Consider the following 18,680-nt stretch of genomic DNA (forward strand, 5'->3'; position numbering starts at 1 on the left):
AAATCCCTCTCATTCCTAGGAGCATTTATGTTCAATTATCTGATTGGCAAAACGACATGCCTTAGGTGGGCGTTGACAATCATTGGGCTCCTGTCATAATGCTTCTCAACAAGGGAGCAACTTGTTTTCTGCTCTTAGATACATTTTCTTGATCCCAGACATGCACAAGAAGCGGGGTCCTTGGCTGAAAAGCAGCCAAACTATTTGGAGCTTGATATTGTTTGCCCATTTTCATTTTTAGACCAAGGGCGTCAGTAGCAAGAGCCTTGAAAGTTGCCAAATGTTGGATGTAGGCGTCATTTGGAACATATAGCAGTAGCTCACGATGAAACTTGTCACCTGGCTGAGAGTTGTATGCCGTCATTACAGCAACGACATCTAGATTTCTCGACAGTGCAAAGTTATGCAAGGAGTAGAGAAAACTGCCGACAGGCGATTGCGAAGCCCCATGTGTTCCATTTTCTTCTGTTGATTTAACGAAGAGCCACGACAGAGACCTCACGACGCTGCATATACCGGTTTTGACACTCATACTCTGATTAGAGGAAACTGGGCGGATTATCTGATCAATCCAATCTTTGTAATCGCGGCCTAAGACCTCGTTGATGGTTAGATTGTCTACGCTTGCGTTCTTTGCCTGAATTATCTGTTCGTAGAAGTCGTTACGGTCCCAAACGGTATCTTCTGCTTGCCTGATTTTATTTTCTAGAAATGATACTGCCCGCCGGTCAACTTCTGAGACTTTGTCTTTTGCTGTCATATTGACGGTATCGGCAAGAATTGCCGCTAAAGCAAGCTTTGCGACTTGCGATTCGTATGTTTCAGGAGGTGGGTCAGCTTTTTCTGACAGTGCTGCATCACGAAAACGGCTGTCCTCCCACAGTCCACGAGACTGGAGTTCGCGAACAACAAGAGAGGTACAGCTTCCTACCCCGGTCTGAATACAACGTAGTCCAACATCTAACGGAACAAACTTTTCATCTTCATGATGGTCGATACATCCTTTCACCGAGATGGTACCGGAAATACCCTCAATCCCTCGAGTTCCGTTTGCAAATGCTGACAAAGCATTCCAGTCTGTCATGAACACATTGATAGGTTGAGCGGGCTTGGGAGGTTTGTCGCTGGAATGCAGCTGTTCTTTTAGACTGGCGAGGGTTAAGATGTTTTTTTTCAGTAACTCTTCATCATCTTGCCCAGTTTCATTTGTTGCAAGCCTTAATGCTGTCACAAACTCCGGACGTAATTTTCCAAGTGCCCTGCCGGAGGGCACGTTAGGTAGATTTATAACTGGGACGTATTGGTGGGAGATATTACTTTCTCGCTGCGGATTTGAAGCTGAGAAATAAGAAAATAAAATTGCTGATATTATTGAATCTAGATCTGCAGAAGGATTTCCTAGAACATATGTTGTTTGATTTGTCATAGAATGGTGAGTAGCATGTCTGAGGAATTGAAGCAGGCTCAGAGGTTGAAAGGTTCGGGCGGCCATTTTAGCTTGAAGTTTTTGAAGGGACCTCCAATTTTGCCTATACTTCGTATAATCTCCTAAGCCGTTAAATCACAAGATCAAGAGCTTAGACATTACACAAGTTACCGGCGAGTATGTAGACTCCTGTATGTACTCCGTACTTTGTACTGATCAAAGAACGGTTAAGAGGGTAGGTGTCGGGTCTACAGAGCCGTCACGTGAGAGAGGTAGCCGGTAGATGGTCTGCGAGAGCAAGTGAACAACATAAGATAGCAGCATAGAGTTAATAATACAGCATTGACCCATGAGAATAATCACGATGACTGTAGCATCACAGAAGCCCCGCCCACCCTTTGACCGTTCCCTCGTTGGAACCATAAGCAGGCAACAATCAGAAATCGCCACCAGGGACAGGAAAGTGGCATCGACAGCGTACGTAAATAACCATCGAGCCAGATGATCAAGCAGAAAAAACAGAAAGAGAATTCAAGTGCAAGAAGTAAACTCCGGTCAGACAATAGCAAAGCGCTCCACCCACCATGGACCCGTCCCCATTACTCCAGGCAGATTGGCGCTTCTTAAATCTGATGACCATCAACCATCTAAACAGTTAAGAAAGGCAGGTATGATAAGTTATACATATTACAGGCATATAGAGAGAGAAAAAAAAATGTAAACAGATAAAATCTCCACGTTGTAAATAGCTTAAATATTTCAATAAAACGAAAGAACTTATCGGAGAAATTCGTCGTCGAGGGAGTTAGAGGTATCTTCGCGACTTGGACCCAGGCCATCTAGAAGACCGTTTTCTTGTCCAGGGCTCCCCAAAACCTCATTAGACCCCGACATCGAACGATCCCTTGACGAGCAATTTTGAGCAGTTTTCAATGCTTCAAGCGCCTCGTTGGCATGGCTTATTTCTTCAACGGGTTCTGAATCCTGGTTGGTCAGGTCGGCGAAAAGATCATCCATGTCAGGACGGGGACTGCTGCCGAAAGGATTGGTGTCATCAAGGCCCACACTAACGCCGGGGTCACCCTTTGTGAGGTCGCCAGGGGATCGCGATCGTAGCGAATTATTACGATTGAAGTCTGGAGGGCTGAATAGTGACTGATCAAGCCCTGGATGACGCGAGGGAGGCGATGTAGGGGCAAATGTCGGAGAATGTGCATTGTTGTCTTGGGGCAGGAAAGAACCTGGGGCAGAATTATACGGCTGGCTATTGTCACCAGCTGTTAAAGTATAAGGATTAGAAGCTTGAAACGACGAGGTCGATTGAGAAATAGGAATCGAAGGCAAAGTGGTTGGCGTAGTTACGCTTCCAGTTGACCCGGATGCATGGTCCCCAACGGGAGTTGCCGACCCTTTCAGCGGAGTGGGTTGCAGAGGCGCTGGTCTGGCCAAATGAGGCTCCGTTGATTTTCTCTTTTGAGGAAAGGTATGATATTTGGTTCGAAGGTGAAGGGGAAGGTCTTCTGGCCTCTCTACTCCAAGCTGAGCCATCAGTTTTTGTTGCTTTGTAGGCCTGGGTTTTCGAGTAGAAAGTGACTGTTCCAATATAGGCGGCGGTTCGGGGGCAACCGGGGCCCACCGATGAATTTCTTGACGGAAGTAATTCGTCTCAAAAGTAAGCAAAACCTCAGCACCCTCGATTTTACGCAGATAAAAAATCTGTGTGGGCACTTCCTCAGCAGTGGTGCACGTGGAATGCGTAAACGAACGTATAAAATCTCGAAAGGCAGTGGCTTTGTCGATTATTGACTCGAGTATTTGTTCCTCGTCAGGTTGAAACGGAAGGTCCGGAATTTCCGCCTGCCATTCAATAAGATCTTCTAGCTTAGGCCGAGCAGCATCGCGAGGGATTTTAACACGCCAGTCACAAATTGGGCAAGTATAACTATCATACTCCTTGACTTTACCGCGGGCGATTTTCAAACATTTCCCGTGATACCTAAAAAGGAGTGTCAGTAGAAACCATATCTCAAAACTAGGGCAAGGCTAGAAATAGGCAACCTACCATTCATGACAGACTTCGCATTCAATCATTAAGCCTGCCTCCTGTTGCCTGCAGATACAGAAAACATCCTTCTTTTTTGAACGGCTGCCAACCCAAGGATGAGATTCTCCGCCTTCTGGGGTCGTTTCGCGCGACGCTGGTTCGACAGGAGGACGGCATCTATCCTCAAGATCGAAGCAAAATGAATTTTTCTTCTCCACATACTGCATATGCATCTTGAGAATATGCAGAGGGGCATTCGCTTTCCCAAAAAGCTTCTTGCCTCTCCTCATCCAGTCCTCATGGCGCTTTTGCTCCCTTTCAAGATCGATAGTGCCAGTTGGCTTGCTATTAAGTTGTGCGAGAGACTCCATTAGTTCCCGGACCTCTTTATAATGCGGGCGCATCCTAAGATCCGAGCTTTTGCTCTTCTCATAAAGGCTTGAGATTTGTTTTTGAGCTTCACGTTGTTTCGTCAAAATAGCTTCTACAGCAGCAAGTGTTTCTGGGGTAACAGGGAATCTGGTAGCTTGTGTTGAGAGTGCCTCAAGTTGCTGATAATGAACCGCTTCGACAGACATTAACTCCTTTGCCTTCGCCTCCCAGGTTTCGCCATGTCGACACATGTCACGTAGGTAAACAAGATGCTCATTAGTCTCTGATAGACCAAGCTCTTCACCTTGTTTGATTAGTTCACGGCAATCATCGAGTGTTTGATACTGATCACGTCTGCGGCGAGCTTCATCGTTCCATTTCATCTGCCGTAGTACCTTTTCAAGTTTATCAACTTCCGGTACATCGACGTTAAAATTCTTCCCAGATTCGACAAGTTCCTCCACTTCTTGTGTTGACGTAATATGGGGGTTGCACAGAACTGCTTGCGCCTCACTCTGAAACTTTTGTATTTCTGCAATTTTGTCTCGCAAGGTGACAATCTGCGGACAGTCAAATGATAGATTTTCAGCCTCTGTAAGAAGCGCATGTATTTTATCAATATTGCGCAATTCACGATCTCGCTCCTCCATTTGAGCAGCTTTAGCAGCATTCCCTTTACGCCAAAGCTTTTCATTTTTGCGGCGATTCTGCTGCTTTCGAGTGATATAATTGTTGGCCTCCTCCACCCACTTGTCACACCGCGAGACAAAGACGCCAAGATCTTCCAAGCCAGGTAAGTGGTATGGAATTTTCTCACCTTCAGAAAGCAGTGAGTGCATCGCTTTCAAGGATGGTTTAGGCTCGTCTTCCAAGACCTTTTCAAGCTTTTCTGTCCAGGCCTCAGGGATATGCGCTCGATCCTCCACCTTTTGTGCCATGGCTTTAATATCGTCATCTGACATTCGGTATCGTAGGCTATGGCGTTGTCCAATTAGCCGTTCAGTAATACCTTCGTCGCAACAAGCAAAGCTTTCTGTATGATGTAGACACATCATCTTGTCTGTGTTATGGCAGCGGAACTGTGTCAAGTAGCTGTACACTTTGCAATAGGCACACTGATACCCTTCTTCTGGAAGGTCCGAGTCTTCTACCACAATTTTGAAGCCCTCCGATTCTTTAGGCATATTTTCTGCCTGTTCAGCTAGTTCATTCTGCCGTTTCAACTCCTTTTGCCTTTCCAACAACTTTGCACGTTGTCCCAGCTCCCTCTTACACATTCTCTGCAAAGCTGGGCTAAGCCACTTAGCAGTCTTTATGGATGTATCTCTAGCGGCGGCAGTAAGCAGTAACTCGTCATGAGAAAAGCAAGGTTGACGTCTAAATTCTTGGAGACGAGCGACTCCCGCCTGTCCAAATGGTTCCCAGTCCGCCGGAGCAAAATTCACGGCTTCATTGAAGTTAAATCCATGATTAAAGCCGGCATGATATGCCTGAGGAAAAGTTATCACGAATTGACCAGCTCTTTGATCAAGCGCGAAAACATTAACGCCGGCTTTCTTCAGCTGATCCGGTGGTAGAAGAGTAACTAGCTGAAAGAGAAGGTCTGGTTGAGTCTCGAATAGTTCTGGAACAGCTCGCCGCATGGCTTCTTCAAATGCTTCCGCATCAGCACCCGGGATTCCGTACCAAGTTTTGGTAGCTCCAAAATGTTGGTAATTGGCTGAATATGAATAATGGTCTTCATTGTGCCAACAAAACGTGGAGAAGCACATCCCAACGTAAACCCAAGGTACAGTCATTCCGGAAACATCTGACTTTATGTGACGAAAAAGGGATTCGCCGTGGAGTGGGAGCACATTCAAATTCCATGGATCAACTGAATACGGGTCTAGTGGCTTTCTTTCCACTGTAGGAAAACCGCTGCCATGAGTTGTAGAATGAATATCAGCACCATATTCAACCTCTACCGTTTCTGTAAGGCTTTCGACAAGTCTCCAGAACTCTCGTTCGACGTCATCCTCTGTTTCGCGTCGTTGAGCATTAAGAACAGGATCAAATGGCATCTTCCGTGAGAAGTAATTCCGTTTAAAAGCGTCTGCCTTTTCCTGGAATTGTTTTAGAGAATATATTCCACCTTCTTCAAAGCCGTATTCCCCAGTTCCAACAAGACATTTAGGGCAATGCCAATCATAATTGGGAGCAGAACTGAGAGGTGGATCAAGACACTGCATATGGTAGCCAAGGTCACATCCGTCGCAGACAAGTATGGATGAACGATCGGAGGTTTTGCCACAGATTTCACATTTCTAACCCCAGATAATTGTTAGCAGATCTCCTAAATTATTAGTAGATACAATCTAAACTCACATCTCCAGTCTTTCTATTTCCATTTTTCATTCGTGACTGTGAAGCGGTTGGGCGTAATAAACTCATATTTGAGCCCGAAACGACAGGGGCAGGATCTAAATATTATCAGTGACCTTTTAAGAGCAGTGAATAGTGGGTACTATTTAGTACCTTTCTTGATGCGCTTGCTTCGCCGCCCGTTTGCGCTGTCCATATCTCCATTCTCGAGTTGCGAACTAGGTAATGCACTCTCAGTACTATGGGCCCTTTTTAGTGAATGGACGTCATAGCCATTAGCGGCGGGTACATGGTGGGATTCCGAAGTTTTCGGTGTCGTAGCGGAATCTAGGGTCTCGCCGGCGATTTCCGTTGGCTGCTCTAATTCTTTCTTTACGGGTGGAAGATTGTTTACCGCAACGAACGAAGGAGTTTTGGCAACACCATTTGCTGGTGCATTGACAGCAGTAAAGCCGGAAGTGATAACTCGTGGAGTAGCCTCTTCAGGAGGAAGTTCGGGCTTGTGTGGTGTTCTATCAGTTTCTGGAGAAGGTTTAAGTACTGCAGAGGTCTTGGCCGCAGGTGACGGTTTAGGTCCTGCCGTTAAGCCATTCGTATGTGAAGAGAACTTTTTGGCGGCAGGAGATGACTTTGGGGAGGGCGAATAGGGGCCGCCGTGCTCAATTTCGAGCTGTTGTTGGACGCCTGGCTTAGCAACGAGAAGGTAGTCTTCATAAGGCTGCAGCCAGCGCTGGTAAGAGTTTTTGAGTGACGTAGATAGCGACGACATTATTTTGCCGCTGTAGCCTAAGTCACGACCAATTTCTGCCCATTTCTTGAGTTTGCAAACCTGCTCGAATCCACCGCGAACCTCCACCGCCTTTTTCAACTTATAGAGATCCAGTGGACGTTTGTCGACGCTAGGGAATCGGGCCAAGGTGGTCCCATGCTGTTTGTGGAACTTGGTCAATTGATCGAGATAATTCAGGTTTGCTCGGGTTCCTTAAAGCACGTCAGTGGCCCATCCTGGGGAACATGTAACTAAAGAGTGTGAAGATGGTTACCTCCTTCTACAGAATTGAGCTCCTGTCTACGGGTCCTGAAATGAAAGCGCTGAAAATAGCAGTTAGCAGCACGGATCTATAATTCCAGCCGAGCAAGTAACTGGTAAGGCGAGGGAGCTCAAATACCTCCGTATCGATAGCAAATTGTGGATCCCAGCTATCTGGCGGAATTATCTTGCATATGCCATACTTTTTTCCTTCGGGTGTGATTTTTCGAATGTATTCCATTGGATCTTTGAACTCCTCCTTAGTCGGGCGAAAAGTCGGAGCCTCGGATAAGCCATGTGGCCTGATTCGTTTTGTAGGCTCCCGAGCGGCGCTCGAATGCCCTCGGCGCTCAACAGTTGAAAGGTCTAAGGGGGCAGCTCTTCGAGCGCTTAACGGAACGTTTGGGGCATAGGAGAGATGGGTGGTGCGGGAGGACGAACGGGGCGTCGGTTGGGTGGGCAGCGCCGCAAGATTCCCTCCGGTTGAGGGTGGAGCGACCATGTTTTGAACGGCAAAGGTAGACGTGCCAGAGAGCTCAAGGCGCGCCTAAGGAGAAGCCCAAGGGTGATGGGAGCGACGCATTGGTGAAGCGAGACCCAAGGGGAGCCGCAGAGGACTTGGGGAGCGGCTGCACGGGGCACGAAGGGCAGGTGTAGCAGTCAAAGTGCCCAGCAAGTAAGAGACGAAAGCACACAAGACTCAATCGAAGTGTATAGGACGAAGGCAAAAAAGCAGCCGACAGCCCGAGGCGTGGATGGTTGGGCAACGAGGAACGAGAATATGTAGCTCATCAATGGCGATTCGAAAACGAGGAGAGAGAGAGAGTTCCCGACGAGATCGGACGTGGAGACGGCGGTATTGGTACGGTATCGTACGGTGGTCACGGTATGGAAAAATCTCTTCCGTGGGTTTGGTACGGTAACGCTCTCGCTCCTTCGCCCGAGCAGGTTGCCAGCGCTGGCTTGCGTAGTCCGAGCAGGAGCAGGAGAAGCTGCAGGCCGGCCGGCGAGCATCTCACGGCCGTGTTTTCAAGCCGCAGCTTCTCGCCGTGCGTGTCGCCGCCGCCTATCACATACAAGTGTCTTGGCCATTACACTCTCATGTTACGGAGTACTTGTGTCACAGGGGTCAACTATTTCGAAAATCAAACTGACTGCGCCGGCGGCGAACATGAGATGAGAGCATTGGCGTCAAGCATTCCCTGCAGTTACATTTTCAGCGTTGATATCCGGATTGCACTGACAACGTGGTGAACGCTGAATCGACAACCTGTCATCCTGTTGTACGGGCTGCGGAGCCTTCGCTACACTCACCCAGAAGGCTATAATACTTGCCAGGAGCTACGAAGACCATACAGCTACCTATGCTCGAGTCCGTCCCCCACTCCCTTTCCATGGCTTTAGTCTTTTTCGGGACAAAGAGGCCATAAGTATCTGGCTTGTATGGAGTACCGTTGTAAATTGCTATTTTAGTCCTGGAGTTATGAAATAATCACGCCCAAGAAATGCTCAAGGCTTTTCAAAGTAAGGTCTGTCCTTCGCATTTCTACATCAGACATACCGCCATGCGGGGGCGCCTTCGCCGCTGAAACGAGTCCGATGAAAGGCGTCCAAAATGCCTCTCAGCCTGGCATACCATGTGAATATGTGCATACTCGCATGGCTATCCATTTTTCGTCCTCCACAAGCTGCGGAAGTTGAGTGTGCGGGAGCTTTGGCTTGCATGGTGAAGTTGGGGGCTATCTCGGCGGCTAGTGCAAGCCAAGAGGATAATGTGGGAAGGGTTTAGTCCCAACTAGTACTAGCGTATGTACACTTGCGGAAGAACCATGTTCCGCCAAAACCACAGGTCGTTGCCTGGGCAGTGTGGTGTTTTTGTGCCAACGCTGAGCTTTATGGTTTAGAGAGCGTCAGTATTCTCCGCCCGCCTGGGATATCTAATGGTATTTCATTCTTGAATTCAAATATGAAGCTGTTGGCTTGGGCTACAGCTGTATAAAAGCATGGCGTATTTTGAAACTCCCAATGCTTTAGATGAAAACGAAAATGCCTTCAATACCAAAGCCTGCCCAGGCTTCATCCCAAGATCCAGTCGCACCCATACCCCCCTTTTATTGTGTATATCTTCTCCGATCGACCGTTCGACACGCCAGTCTCTATATCGGGTCTACACCAGATCCAGCGCGCAGGATTTCGCAGCATAATGGTCGCATAAAAGGTGGTGCAAAGAAAACACATAAGGATACTCTGAGACCGTGGGAAATGGCCGCCATTGTAAGTGGATTCACGAGTAGAACCGCAGCATTGCAATTTGAGTGAGTCTACCATTTCCCCGGACTACTAGTGCCATTGCGTAATGAATAGAATTGAAACATATATACGTAGATGGGCATGGCAAAATACACGTAACTCTCGTCACGCTGCTATTGATAGCCAATCATCGAACCCTAATATTAAGATATGCCCCCGGACTGGGAAGAAGTCAAATTCGTCTGCTCGTCCTAGGTTGTCCATGACCAGCGTTATGATATCCCTTCATTTATTATTACGCTCTGAATACTTCTCTTGCTGGCCATTGGAACTACGCTTCTTCTCGATAGATGCTCATCGCGTATGGCTTGGATGCTGTCAGCACTCCGAAGACCTTCTTCCAGACTCCATAGGCATCGTTTTAGACCTGCCGAATGAGCAAACAACTAACTCTAGCCCTTTCGATCGGCTTGATACCAAAAATGCAAAACTGAAGACATACTTTTCAAAATCAGAGTTTGTCATTGACGAGGATGAGGTCATTTCTTGTAAAATCTGCAACCAGCAGCTAGATACATTGAATGATCTGATTACCATCTGTTCGCACGACCAGTGCAGTGGCGTGTCCCATTTGACGTGTCTTTCTTCCAGCCTCCTTGAAAAGTCGCCCAGCAAAATTATCCCAGACAGTGGGAGATGCCCGACCTGCTCTTCTTTGATAGAATGGCCCATCTTGATGAAGGAGATGACATTGAGGGTCCGGGGTCCTGGTGCTAAGAAGACCGTGAAACAAAACACTGAGCCTCCCAAAAACAGTAAGAATGATGAATCTCAATTTTTTGTGGTTTCCAGCGGGGAAGAAAGTTGTGGTGAGTCCGCAAACATCGATAAGGGGCATGGTTGTCCGACAAAAATGGAGCCCAAACTCCACAGCAATCTAATCGATCTCCCCTTTCACCATAAAACAGTATTGCCTATCGATAAACATCAGAGAGCACTACCAGCAGCGCCCTGAGTGTTCAAGTATACATTAATATTCGTCAGTCCTCAGACTTCGGATCGATGGCACTTCAAACTTTTCCCTTCATTCAGAGGTAATTTGCTGTTGAAAACGCCACGATTCGAGATTCCTCAACGGTCCGGCCAGATGGTTTATTGCTGCAAGAGCTTGAGAAAGGATATTCTGCGCTACCTCATCCTGGGGACGACCAGCATCAATTACCCGCATTTCTTCGTTGTTCTGCATGGTTTCCAGGGATTTGAATAACTCGCCGACTCGTTGTTGAAGAGCAGCATTCTCGTACCTTTCCAGGCCGTACCCTCCTCGTTTTTTAGCCTCCTCTGGCGAGATATTAAGGAAAAACCATATATCGGGACGTGGCAATCCTACTTCTGGACACCAGGCCCAATCAAGGGAGAGACTTTGGTTGTTTTTGGCGGCTGAGTAGACAGCGCCTGAATACGAGTAGCGATCAATGACTACTGTTATACCGCTGGAAATATCGTTGCGTATGTTTGATGCCAATTCCCATCTATTTGCCGAGAAAAGTAGGTGGATGGCATGGTCATCGAGTTGGGCTTCACCCCGCAAATAACTATCAATGATTTTCCCAACCGACGTGGTCCTGTCTATTGGTAAATCAGCTTATTATTAAATCCTTGCTCCCAGTTCTTGGTCAGCATACCTGGGAAGCGAATGTATTTAGCCTTGTGATTCAAATTTTGAAGCTTCTCTGTCAGGAGTGCGCACTGTGTTGATTTGCCCGCCCTGTCGAGTCCTTCTACGACGATAAGAGCGCCCCGATTTCGCCAATTATCGGACGTATCCTGATCCATTGTTGATTAACTTCGAGATCTGGAACACTACGCCTTTGCTCTCACACAACAAAGATTAATTAATGGGTTAGTCAGTGGTTGCTGGCCTGGTTGAATTTTATGTAGCCTGTCGTGCTTCTTTCTCTGGTTGGATTGAAATCTAATGTAATTCACAAATGTTTTTAATAACTAGTTAGGTGGCATGCTCCCTTGAGCTTCAAGACCGAAGAGTGGTAAATATCTTCGTGTTATGGTGGCATGTCTTGGCGGCACTGGAACAAGGTTATCGATAAAGAAAAATTATTAAATCCAGCTTGAAAGCCGGAAAAGCTACGGAGTACATCCTTGCAGCCAGAACAGCATGCATTCTAACGTCCATGAGAACGAACCCAACGAGATGCACGGGCATACTCTATTCAATGCCACTTCCGCCCTCGCCCCGCGTCTCGGCCGTCTCTGCTTTCCTGGAAGAAAATCCATCCAGACTCCTCACTATATCCCAATCACCTCGCGCGGTGCAATGCCTCATGTATCTCATGATGTGATGAGAGACCACGTTCCTACCCAAAGCCTATACATCGCTTTAGAAGACTGTACGAATAAATGCCTACACTATGAGATATGAGCTAATTCGTCGCTCTTCGGAGCAGCCCAGTCATAGAAAGAGGCCCGCGCGAAACACCCCCCGTTTATCAGTTTCCTTCTCCGTCACGCGAATCTACCTTGCGTAACTTCTTAAGCCTCCCAGATGATCTCGTTTTAGTGCTGGGCCCACGTAGAGTCCCTCCCGTCGTCTGCTCAGCGCCGAATACCTCCAATTCGATATCGATCCTCACTTCTGTTGGATTCCGCCAGCTAGAAGAGGAAGAATACGTCAAGGCGATACAGACGCTTCGGCCGGACTTTTCAATTGGACTCTCAGATATTGTTTTAGGCCAGCCACCAGGTGTTAAGAGACGCGAAAAAATGGTAGATAGAACCCATGCCTGGACGCGGGATGCTGTTAAACAGCTATACGGCAGCACTGTGCCTGGGCAAACAAGACCACTTTTTCTAGCACCATTGCTTCCACTTGAAAAAGAAATTCAGTCTATGTATGTTCAAGAATTGGAAGATGGGATGAAAGAGTTTATCTCTGGCTTCGCTCTGTTCGACGCATCGGCAACTTTAGTGGTTCCTGAATCTATGTCCCATCTTATCCGCCTTTGCTTCGGTAATGCAAGCACCCCCCATGATATATTACGAGAAATCCTTCTAGGAGTCGACCTTACAACTGCACCTTTCGTCACAGCACTCTCAGATGCAGGCTTAGCGTTTAATTTCACTTTTCCACAACCTCTCAAGCGAGACAGCTCGTCCCCCTTGCCTTTAGCAATTGATATATGGTCTACAGATCATTCGACTGATGTCTCTCCGCTGGTGGCTGGCTGTGAATGCTATTCTTGTACTACACATCACCGGGCATATATTCAGCATTTACTTAATGCAAAGGAAATGCTAGCTTGGACATTACTTCAAATTCATAACCATCAATTTATGACTAACTTCTTCGCCGCAATTCGGAAAAGTATCTCAAACGGATCATTTTCGCAGGACGTCGATACTTTCCAAAGGGTATATGAGTCTAAATTCCCGGAGCAGACGGGGCTCGGGCCGAGGTGGGTAGCATAACTTCTGGATTCAAATGAATCTTTCTCTAATACTCAGCTAGGATACGAGGATATCAAACCAGATCAGAATATGGTGCCCAGAAGAAGAACCCTAAAGTTTACGGGCGTCTTGACGATCATGTGGAGAAGCTTATGGAAGCGGAGTCCTCGGTTGCAACTCCGGAAACAGGAGCTGACGGATTAGAGGCCCACGGCTTTGCAAAAATACTAGACCAATAGAGTACCGATTACTTACCTGGACCGACCTACTGTAAGCTGACGAATCATACCCTCCGATTTTCTGTTGATCATGCAAGCCCATTATGACAAAATTCGGGAGGTATGTCAACTATGGAGTATGGAGTAGTTACTTCTTATTCCCCTGGGGCCCGACCCCCCTGCATGAACCATGCGTTGCACTTGTGCCGCGAACACCGCAGTCGATCTTATGAAGTGATTTAAGTGCCCACTGGAACTCGTCTGATTTCTATTAATAGATCGCAACATAGTAACAACAGTCGTTGAAGAACAAAATTCCTGGTGTGGAGTTACGATTTGAATTCCTAGCTTTTTTGGCACCTGAAACGATGTTTTACAAATGAAAACACAGCCGGCGCGGCTGAGGAAATTTGCCTATCTGCAGGTCTTAAACACTGCCCGATAAACATCGGTGAAAGATAGAGAATGAGAGTCAAAAAAAGAAGGCTACCGAAATAAACATGGAGAACTCCGTAATCACCAGGTCTTCCGTATCCGCGTGGGCCATCCACTGCTCGCCCCGCCATTTCAATTATAGCGCAGGATTTTCCCGGTGCCGGCCCTAGTTATTGCCAGCTACCTCTTCCGCAAACTCCACGATCAAGTTGCTGAGCAAGTCCGGCTCCTCGAGCTGAACCCAATGACCACAATCAATTGTTTTAATTCTTAGATCCGGGACCCACTTTTTTGCCTGTGCACTTTGCAGATCGGCCCTGCAGACATAATCCTGTTGAGCCGCAATGAATAAATTGGGTAACGGACACGGGATGTCTGATTCCGGCACGGCAGCCTCGTCCTCGGTATTCACCCCGCGCATGGCAGATTTGTACCAGGAAAGAGGTCCAGCATAACCACCTTTGGCAAAAATTCGATCGCGTAAGGTGTAATCAGCAAGGGAGTACCATGATGGGAGGGCTGTTGTTCTGCCAGCGCGAACGAATTCTGCGGCCTTTCCAACTGGGGCAAAGTCTGACTTCCATAACAGCGGATCATGCGGATACACGAGATTGAACGCAGAGGCCGGCTATTTCCAGCCAAGACTCTTAGCAATGAGAAGAAGTCAATGCGAACGGCAAGTTGACTTACATGCTCATTATTGTCCACGGCAGCTTCTTCGGTGTTGTGCCATTTCCAGTAGCCGTATGTTTCATAACCAACAATGCTTTTGGTTAATTCACAGATTGCATCTGCAACACAAATTAGCAAACGGCACTTTGCATGCAGTATTGATGTTGCTGTCTTTTTTGGCGCCATACCGATATCCCATACAAGTCCCGGCTCCACATAGGTAACGGCGACTGTTACGATGCCATAGAAGCGGTGACGTTGGTATGTAGCGAGCCGCGAAACCAAACCAACTCCCCTACGCCACCGTAATTGTTAGCTGGCTGGTTTACAGGTCGCACAAAAAGGTACGAGCAGAGGGGCGGAGACAGCAAATGTTTCTCAGGGCATGGCTTTTTCAAGGCACCGACCTTTTCGCACGGGATTTTTTGCGGCTGTGACAAACAAAAAAGGCGGGGGAAGCAGAACAGGGATTTTTACCAGTCGTGGGCCACAGCCACGGCGCGGCTCACATTCTCTAGGTCAAGAATTTCAGCCATGTGGGCACACATAGTCTTCATGCGATAAGCGGTCAGGTCCGTGGGCTTGTCAGTGTCACCATATCCCAGTAGGTCTGGTACAATGACTCCGTATCCTGCTTTCTGCAGAAAGGCAATCTGGTGACGCCAATCGTGAGATGACGAAGGGTATCCATGGAGCAAAAGAAAGGTCGTCTTGGACGCAGTAGATGCCGGGACGGCTACGTAGCCGTATGTCGTGCCGTCAGACAACGTTGCCTTTTTGGCGAGCGAGGGGAAGGCGAGGGAGGCCATGGTTTCAAGTACTGAGGACAAGACGAGACAGTTCTTCGCCTTCGTGAGAGACCGACATCTCGAGACCAAGCACCATTTTTATACTCAGCCAGGGATGTTTGACGGTGCGGGGCTCAAGAGACAACTGGTCACAACGGCAAGATACGCGTTTGCTGGCCAACGCACAGTTCGGGCCGAGCTGGCCGGACAAAGGTGTCATAGGAAATCTCCTTTTTCTGGAAATGTCAAAAGTTCGGAAGGCAAACGCCCACCGCACGTTGCAGCCGCATTGGAAACCAAACCGGAGAGCTTTGCGTCTGGTCGAGATGGCGACGCCAGAACCGCAGAGCCCTTCTGCTGCTAGTCAGTTCGGCCTGCGATCTCCCCGATCAGCCTTACCCGCCCGAGTCAGACCCCCGCGCCCGCGCTGCAGAGAACCGTACCGGGGCCGCCTTCGGCCCTGGCCCGCGGGTCGGCGGCCCCGCTGCGGGCGCTGGAGCACCAGAAGGCCCGCCAAGAGCGCCTATACGCGTTAGCAGCCGTTCCCTGTTACGCGGAACAGCTTCCGCTTTGGTGCTGAGGGGATGTTGCCCCCAGGGTTGGAGGCCTTGGAGCAGTTCTTCAGGGAGCGACCGCACCCCTGCCGGCGCCCAAGCCAATCACAGGCGCAAGACTGGCGATCTTCGCGTTGGAGCAGACGTGCACTGAGCTGAGATTACGTCCTACTCTGGCACTTCGTCCTAATGGCAATAGGGGAGCAGTTCAAATGCCAAAAGGCGGTGCTGGAGCAGGGGGATTGCTATCGATCTGCCATCTGGGTGCTCAGGGACCGGATCATGTTTTGTGTCGCCTCCAGTTCCCAGGCGTAAGTATCCATCGTAATAGACATCAGCTTCCCGGAATCCGGCATTTGACAATGACTGCTCTGCTTTATAGTCGGCGCAGCGTCCGAGCTTCCATCCAGCCCGGCCACGACCATCTCCTCGACCACAATGGCTTCCTCGCCCAACTGCCACATTGCCTGCAACCGCTGTCGCCTACGGAAAGTAAAATGCGACGGCAGGCGACCCTGGTGCAAACGCTGCTCAGGCACTGGTGCAGAACTTGAATGTTCATACGAGACGAGAAGAAAGAGCGCTAAACGACAAGGAAAATCTCCATCACCGCCTATTACTTCGAGTCACATCTCCTCCGTCATTCTCGCAGCAGATGCAGGCGCCTTTGGAACCTACGGGCCAATCGAAACGCCTTCCAGTGAAGAACAATTTAACGAGACCATCATGTCTTCCCTGCCAACATTCACCGCACTTGGGTTTGGCACACCGCTTGGAAGCTGCCTAGAGCCAATGCCATCCATACTATCTCATACCCAAATCAAGGACGCCGAAAATGCATGGGTCGAATCATCTCACCCTGGCGAGTTGTTGAACGATGATATGTTTGGCACTGACACTTCCATGCTTAAACACACCGATTTGCTATTCCCGTCTGGTGTACTACTCGATACAGAAACAGCTCCGCTAGAACATCTTCCTGAACTGTGAGTTACTCAAAGTGGTGCCTTGAGAGTCCATGAGTAATCGGTTCTAGTTACCATCGCTATTTCATGACGACACATCGAACATTCGCATTAATAGATCAGGATACATTTCTCTCAAACACCTCTGAAACAGTCAACACTCATGATATCCTTGCACTCAGTTGTGCAGTATGTGCCCACGCTGCAGGCGATTCATTAAAGTTTCCCCCCCCCGACGCAGGTCTTAGTTTTTTATCAGACAGAGAAAATAGTGGCTGGTATTATCGACAGGCAAAGCACCACCTTGAATTCGCTGAAAATGATTGTCAGAGTACAGTAAAATCTCTTGCTGCACTTCAAGCAACTGTACTTGTTGGCCTTTATGAGCTTAAACATGCCCAGTTCAGCCGAGCCTGGCTCACAACGAGTCGTGCTGTCTGGCTTGCACAGGCCCTGCAACACGGAAAATTGGACACACGATTCACACCACGAAGACGTATGTCCCTACTGACTCCGCCACCCACCCCATTATCAACAGACACAAACGAAGAAAGAAATACATTGTGGGCCGTTTTGACGTTGAATTGCTTTCTATCTGTGGGCACGAGCTCGAATATTATGGATAGCATTACCCAGAGCGAGGTATTGTCCCCTAGACCGCTTCGCACTAGCCCTCCTTTAATTCTGACGAGTCACTCTAGATGGGCATATACCTGCCCCAGGAAGATGACCTTGATATGGCATGCCTGCGGCTGGACGATGTTCTGAGAAGATCGCGCCCTTGGAAATTATCCGACCGGCAAGGGTTGGGCGTCGTTACAATTCTTTGTACTCGAACTATTCAGCACGCAAAAATGATAAATCATTCGGATCCCCTAGACCGAAGCCACTATTTCTGGACGCAGCACTATCATCTCGACGAAGCAATTCGCTATGTCAAGCAATCCACATCAGCTGATAATGATATGCCCCCTGATTCAGATGATATCGGTAGCAACATGATCCTGCGAATCCTGTTGAAAGCTACTGCCATATGCCTTCACGAAACCCTGATTGCCAAGACAGAGGTTGAGGTTTCTTCCCACAGCAGTGCAAAACGCGCAATGCAAATTCAGTCAAGCGAGGCCTTAACTTTGCAATATTCATTGGATATGGTAAATTTGGTGCAAACAAGCATCTCCAAAGAAGAAATAAGAGCCAATGTTTTCTTCTGCTGGGCAATTTATGTCGCCATCCAGTCGCTTGTGCGCCACCAGCACCGCAACGCGTGCACACATCCGCACCTAGAGTCCACTCGTCGCTTAAGTGTGAGTACGAGTCAAAGTAGCGGCAGCTCAAATGCAAGCACAGATGAGGTGCCATTCAGCTGTTTCCGAAATTCCTTTTGCAACGGCTTTCACGGCATTCCCAACAACTCAGGCTGCAAGCATTGTGGCGTTCCAATGGATTCCAGTAACGCATCGCACTCAAATTTTGGTGCTGAGGATATGTTTGTGGACACGTTGGCGGAGGCAATGATACTGGATTCGATCAGTTCACTCCAGTCATCCTTAATAGATCTGAGTCACAAAATTCCGCTTGCCAAATTTTTTTGTCAGGAAATTGAAATGGAACTCAGGGAAACCGCGTCTGATTTGAAAGAGCGGGTGGTAGGACTTGCAGCATTCACGAATACCAAGTAGTTTATCAGATGTCTTTTTTTTCTGAATTTTGTACAGTACAGTTTTTATGACGGCGGGAGTGTCTTCATCTGCATCTCGTTTATTCAATAAAATGCTGCTCCGCACTAGACTCTGGTGGCTGCTACCCTGCATATCATGCGGGCAAATATTGATTTTGACCATTCACGCTCTCCCCGAAGCTTGGAAATTGCATGTTCGTGATCCCTGGCGGCCAGGAGTCCGCAGCAGATGCTTTTTTTCGACTTCTGGCCAATGGCTAATAAACGTGTCTGTTGGTGAGCTTGTGGCATTCATGGGTCATCTGCATGCTATGCATGGAAGAGTCTGGTTATTATTCTTGCCACCCTTGTGGTTAGGGAGCTTGCTGCAAGAATTCGATGAGATTTTAGGTACCAGATCGAATCGAAATGCGCTA

The 18,680-nt window shown here is 48.2% G+C and overlaps 6 protein-coding genes across 6 annotated transcripts; 2 read left to right on the forward strand and 4 right to left on the reverse strand.

Moving 5' to 3' along the window:
- Window positions 1–79: 79 nt before the first annotated feature.
- PPX1 (Exopolyphosphatase) lies at window positions 80–1,492 on the reverse strand (the record flags this gene model as incomplete). The annotated part of the gene is made up of 1 exon (XM_049249814.1): window positions 80–1,492. One exon carries the CDS (start codon window positions 1,490–1,492, stop codon window positions 80–82), a length of 1,413 nt encoding a protein of 470 aa, XP_049110974.1.
- Window positions 1,493–2,203: 711 nt separating this feature from the next.
- Window positions 2,204–7,738, reverse strand: LOZ57_000717 (uncharacterized protein; the record flags this gene model as incomplete). Its single annotated transcript, XM_049249815.1, has 6 exons — window positions 2,204–3,422; window positions 3,489–6,148; window positions 6,210–6,304; window positions 6,360–7,187; window positions 7,250–7,298; window positions 7,376–7,738. 6 exons carry the CDS (start codon window positions 7,736–7,738, stop codon window positions 2,204–2,206), a joined length of 5,214 nt encoding a protein of 1,737 aa, XP_049110975.1.
- Window positions 7,739–10,570: 2,832 nt separating this feature from the next.
- On the reverse strand, window positions 10,571–11,322 carry CDC8 (Thymidylate kinase; the record flags this gene model as incomplete). The annotated part of the gene is made up of 2 exons (XM_049249816.1): window positions 10,571–11,115; window positions 11,172–11,322. 2 exons carry the CDS (start codon window positions 11,320–11,322, stop codon window positions 10,571–10,573), a joined length of 696 nt encoding a protein of 231 aa, XP_049110976.1.
- Window positions 11,323–11,821: 499 nt separating this feature from the next.
- On the forward strand, window positions 11,822–13,190 carry LOZ57_000719 (uncharacterized protein; the record flags this gene model as incomplete). The annotated part of the gene is made up of 3 exons (XM_049249817.1): window positions 11,822–11,894; window positions 11,957–12,959; window positions 13,013–13,190. The coding sequence occupies 3 exons, from the start codon at window positions 11,822–11,824 to the stop codon at window positions 13,188–13,190; spliced, it is 1,254 nt and encodes a 417-aa protein (XP_049110977.1).
- Window positions 13,191–13,770: 580 nt separating this feature from the next.
- Window positions 13,771–15,085, reverse strand: LOZ57_000720 (uncharacterized protein; the record flags this gene model as incomplete). Its single annotated transcript, XM_049249818.1, has 4 exons — window positions 13,771–14,232; window positions 14,295–14,395; window positions 14,465–14,571; window positions 14,754–15,085. 4 exons carry the CDS (start codon window positions 15,083–15,085, stop codon window positions 13,771–13,773), a joined length of 1,002 nt encoding a protein of 333 aa, XP_049110978.1.
- Window positions 15,086–16,056: 971 nt separating this feature from the next.
- LOZ57_000721 (uncharacterized protein) lies at window positions 16,057–18,265 on the forward strand (the record flags this gene model as incomplete). Its single annotated transcript, XM_049249819.1, has 3 exons — window positions 16,057–16,604; window positions 16,655–17,225; window positions 17,285–18,265. The coding sequence occupies 3 exons, from the start codon at window positions 16,057–16,059 to the stop codon at window positions 18,263–18,265; spliced, it is 2,100 nt and encodes a 699-aa protein (XP_049110979.1).
- Window positions 18,266–18,680: the final 415 nt, after the last annotated feature.

The sequence above is a fragment of the Ophidiomyces ophidiicola genome (assembly GCF_022830035.1).
Source record: "Ophidiomyces ophidiicola strain CBS 122913 chromosome Unknown scaffold_2, whole genome shotgun sequence".
Taxonomy (NCBI): Eukaryota; Fungi; Ascomycota; class Eurotiomycetes; order Onygenales; family Onygenaceae; genus Ophidiomyces; species Ophidiomyces ophidiicola.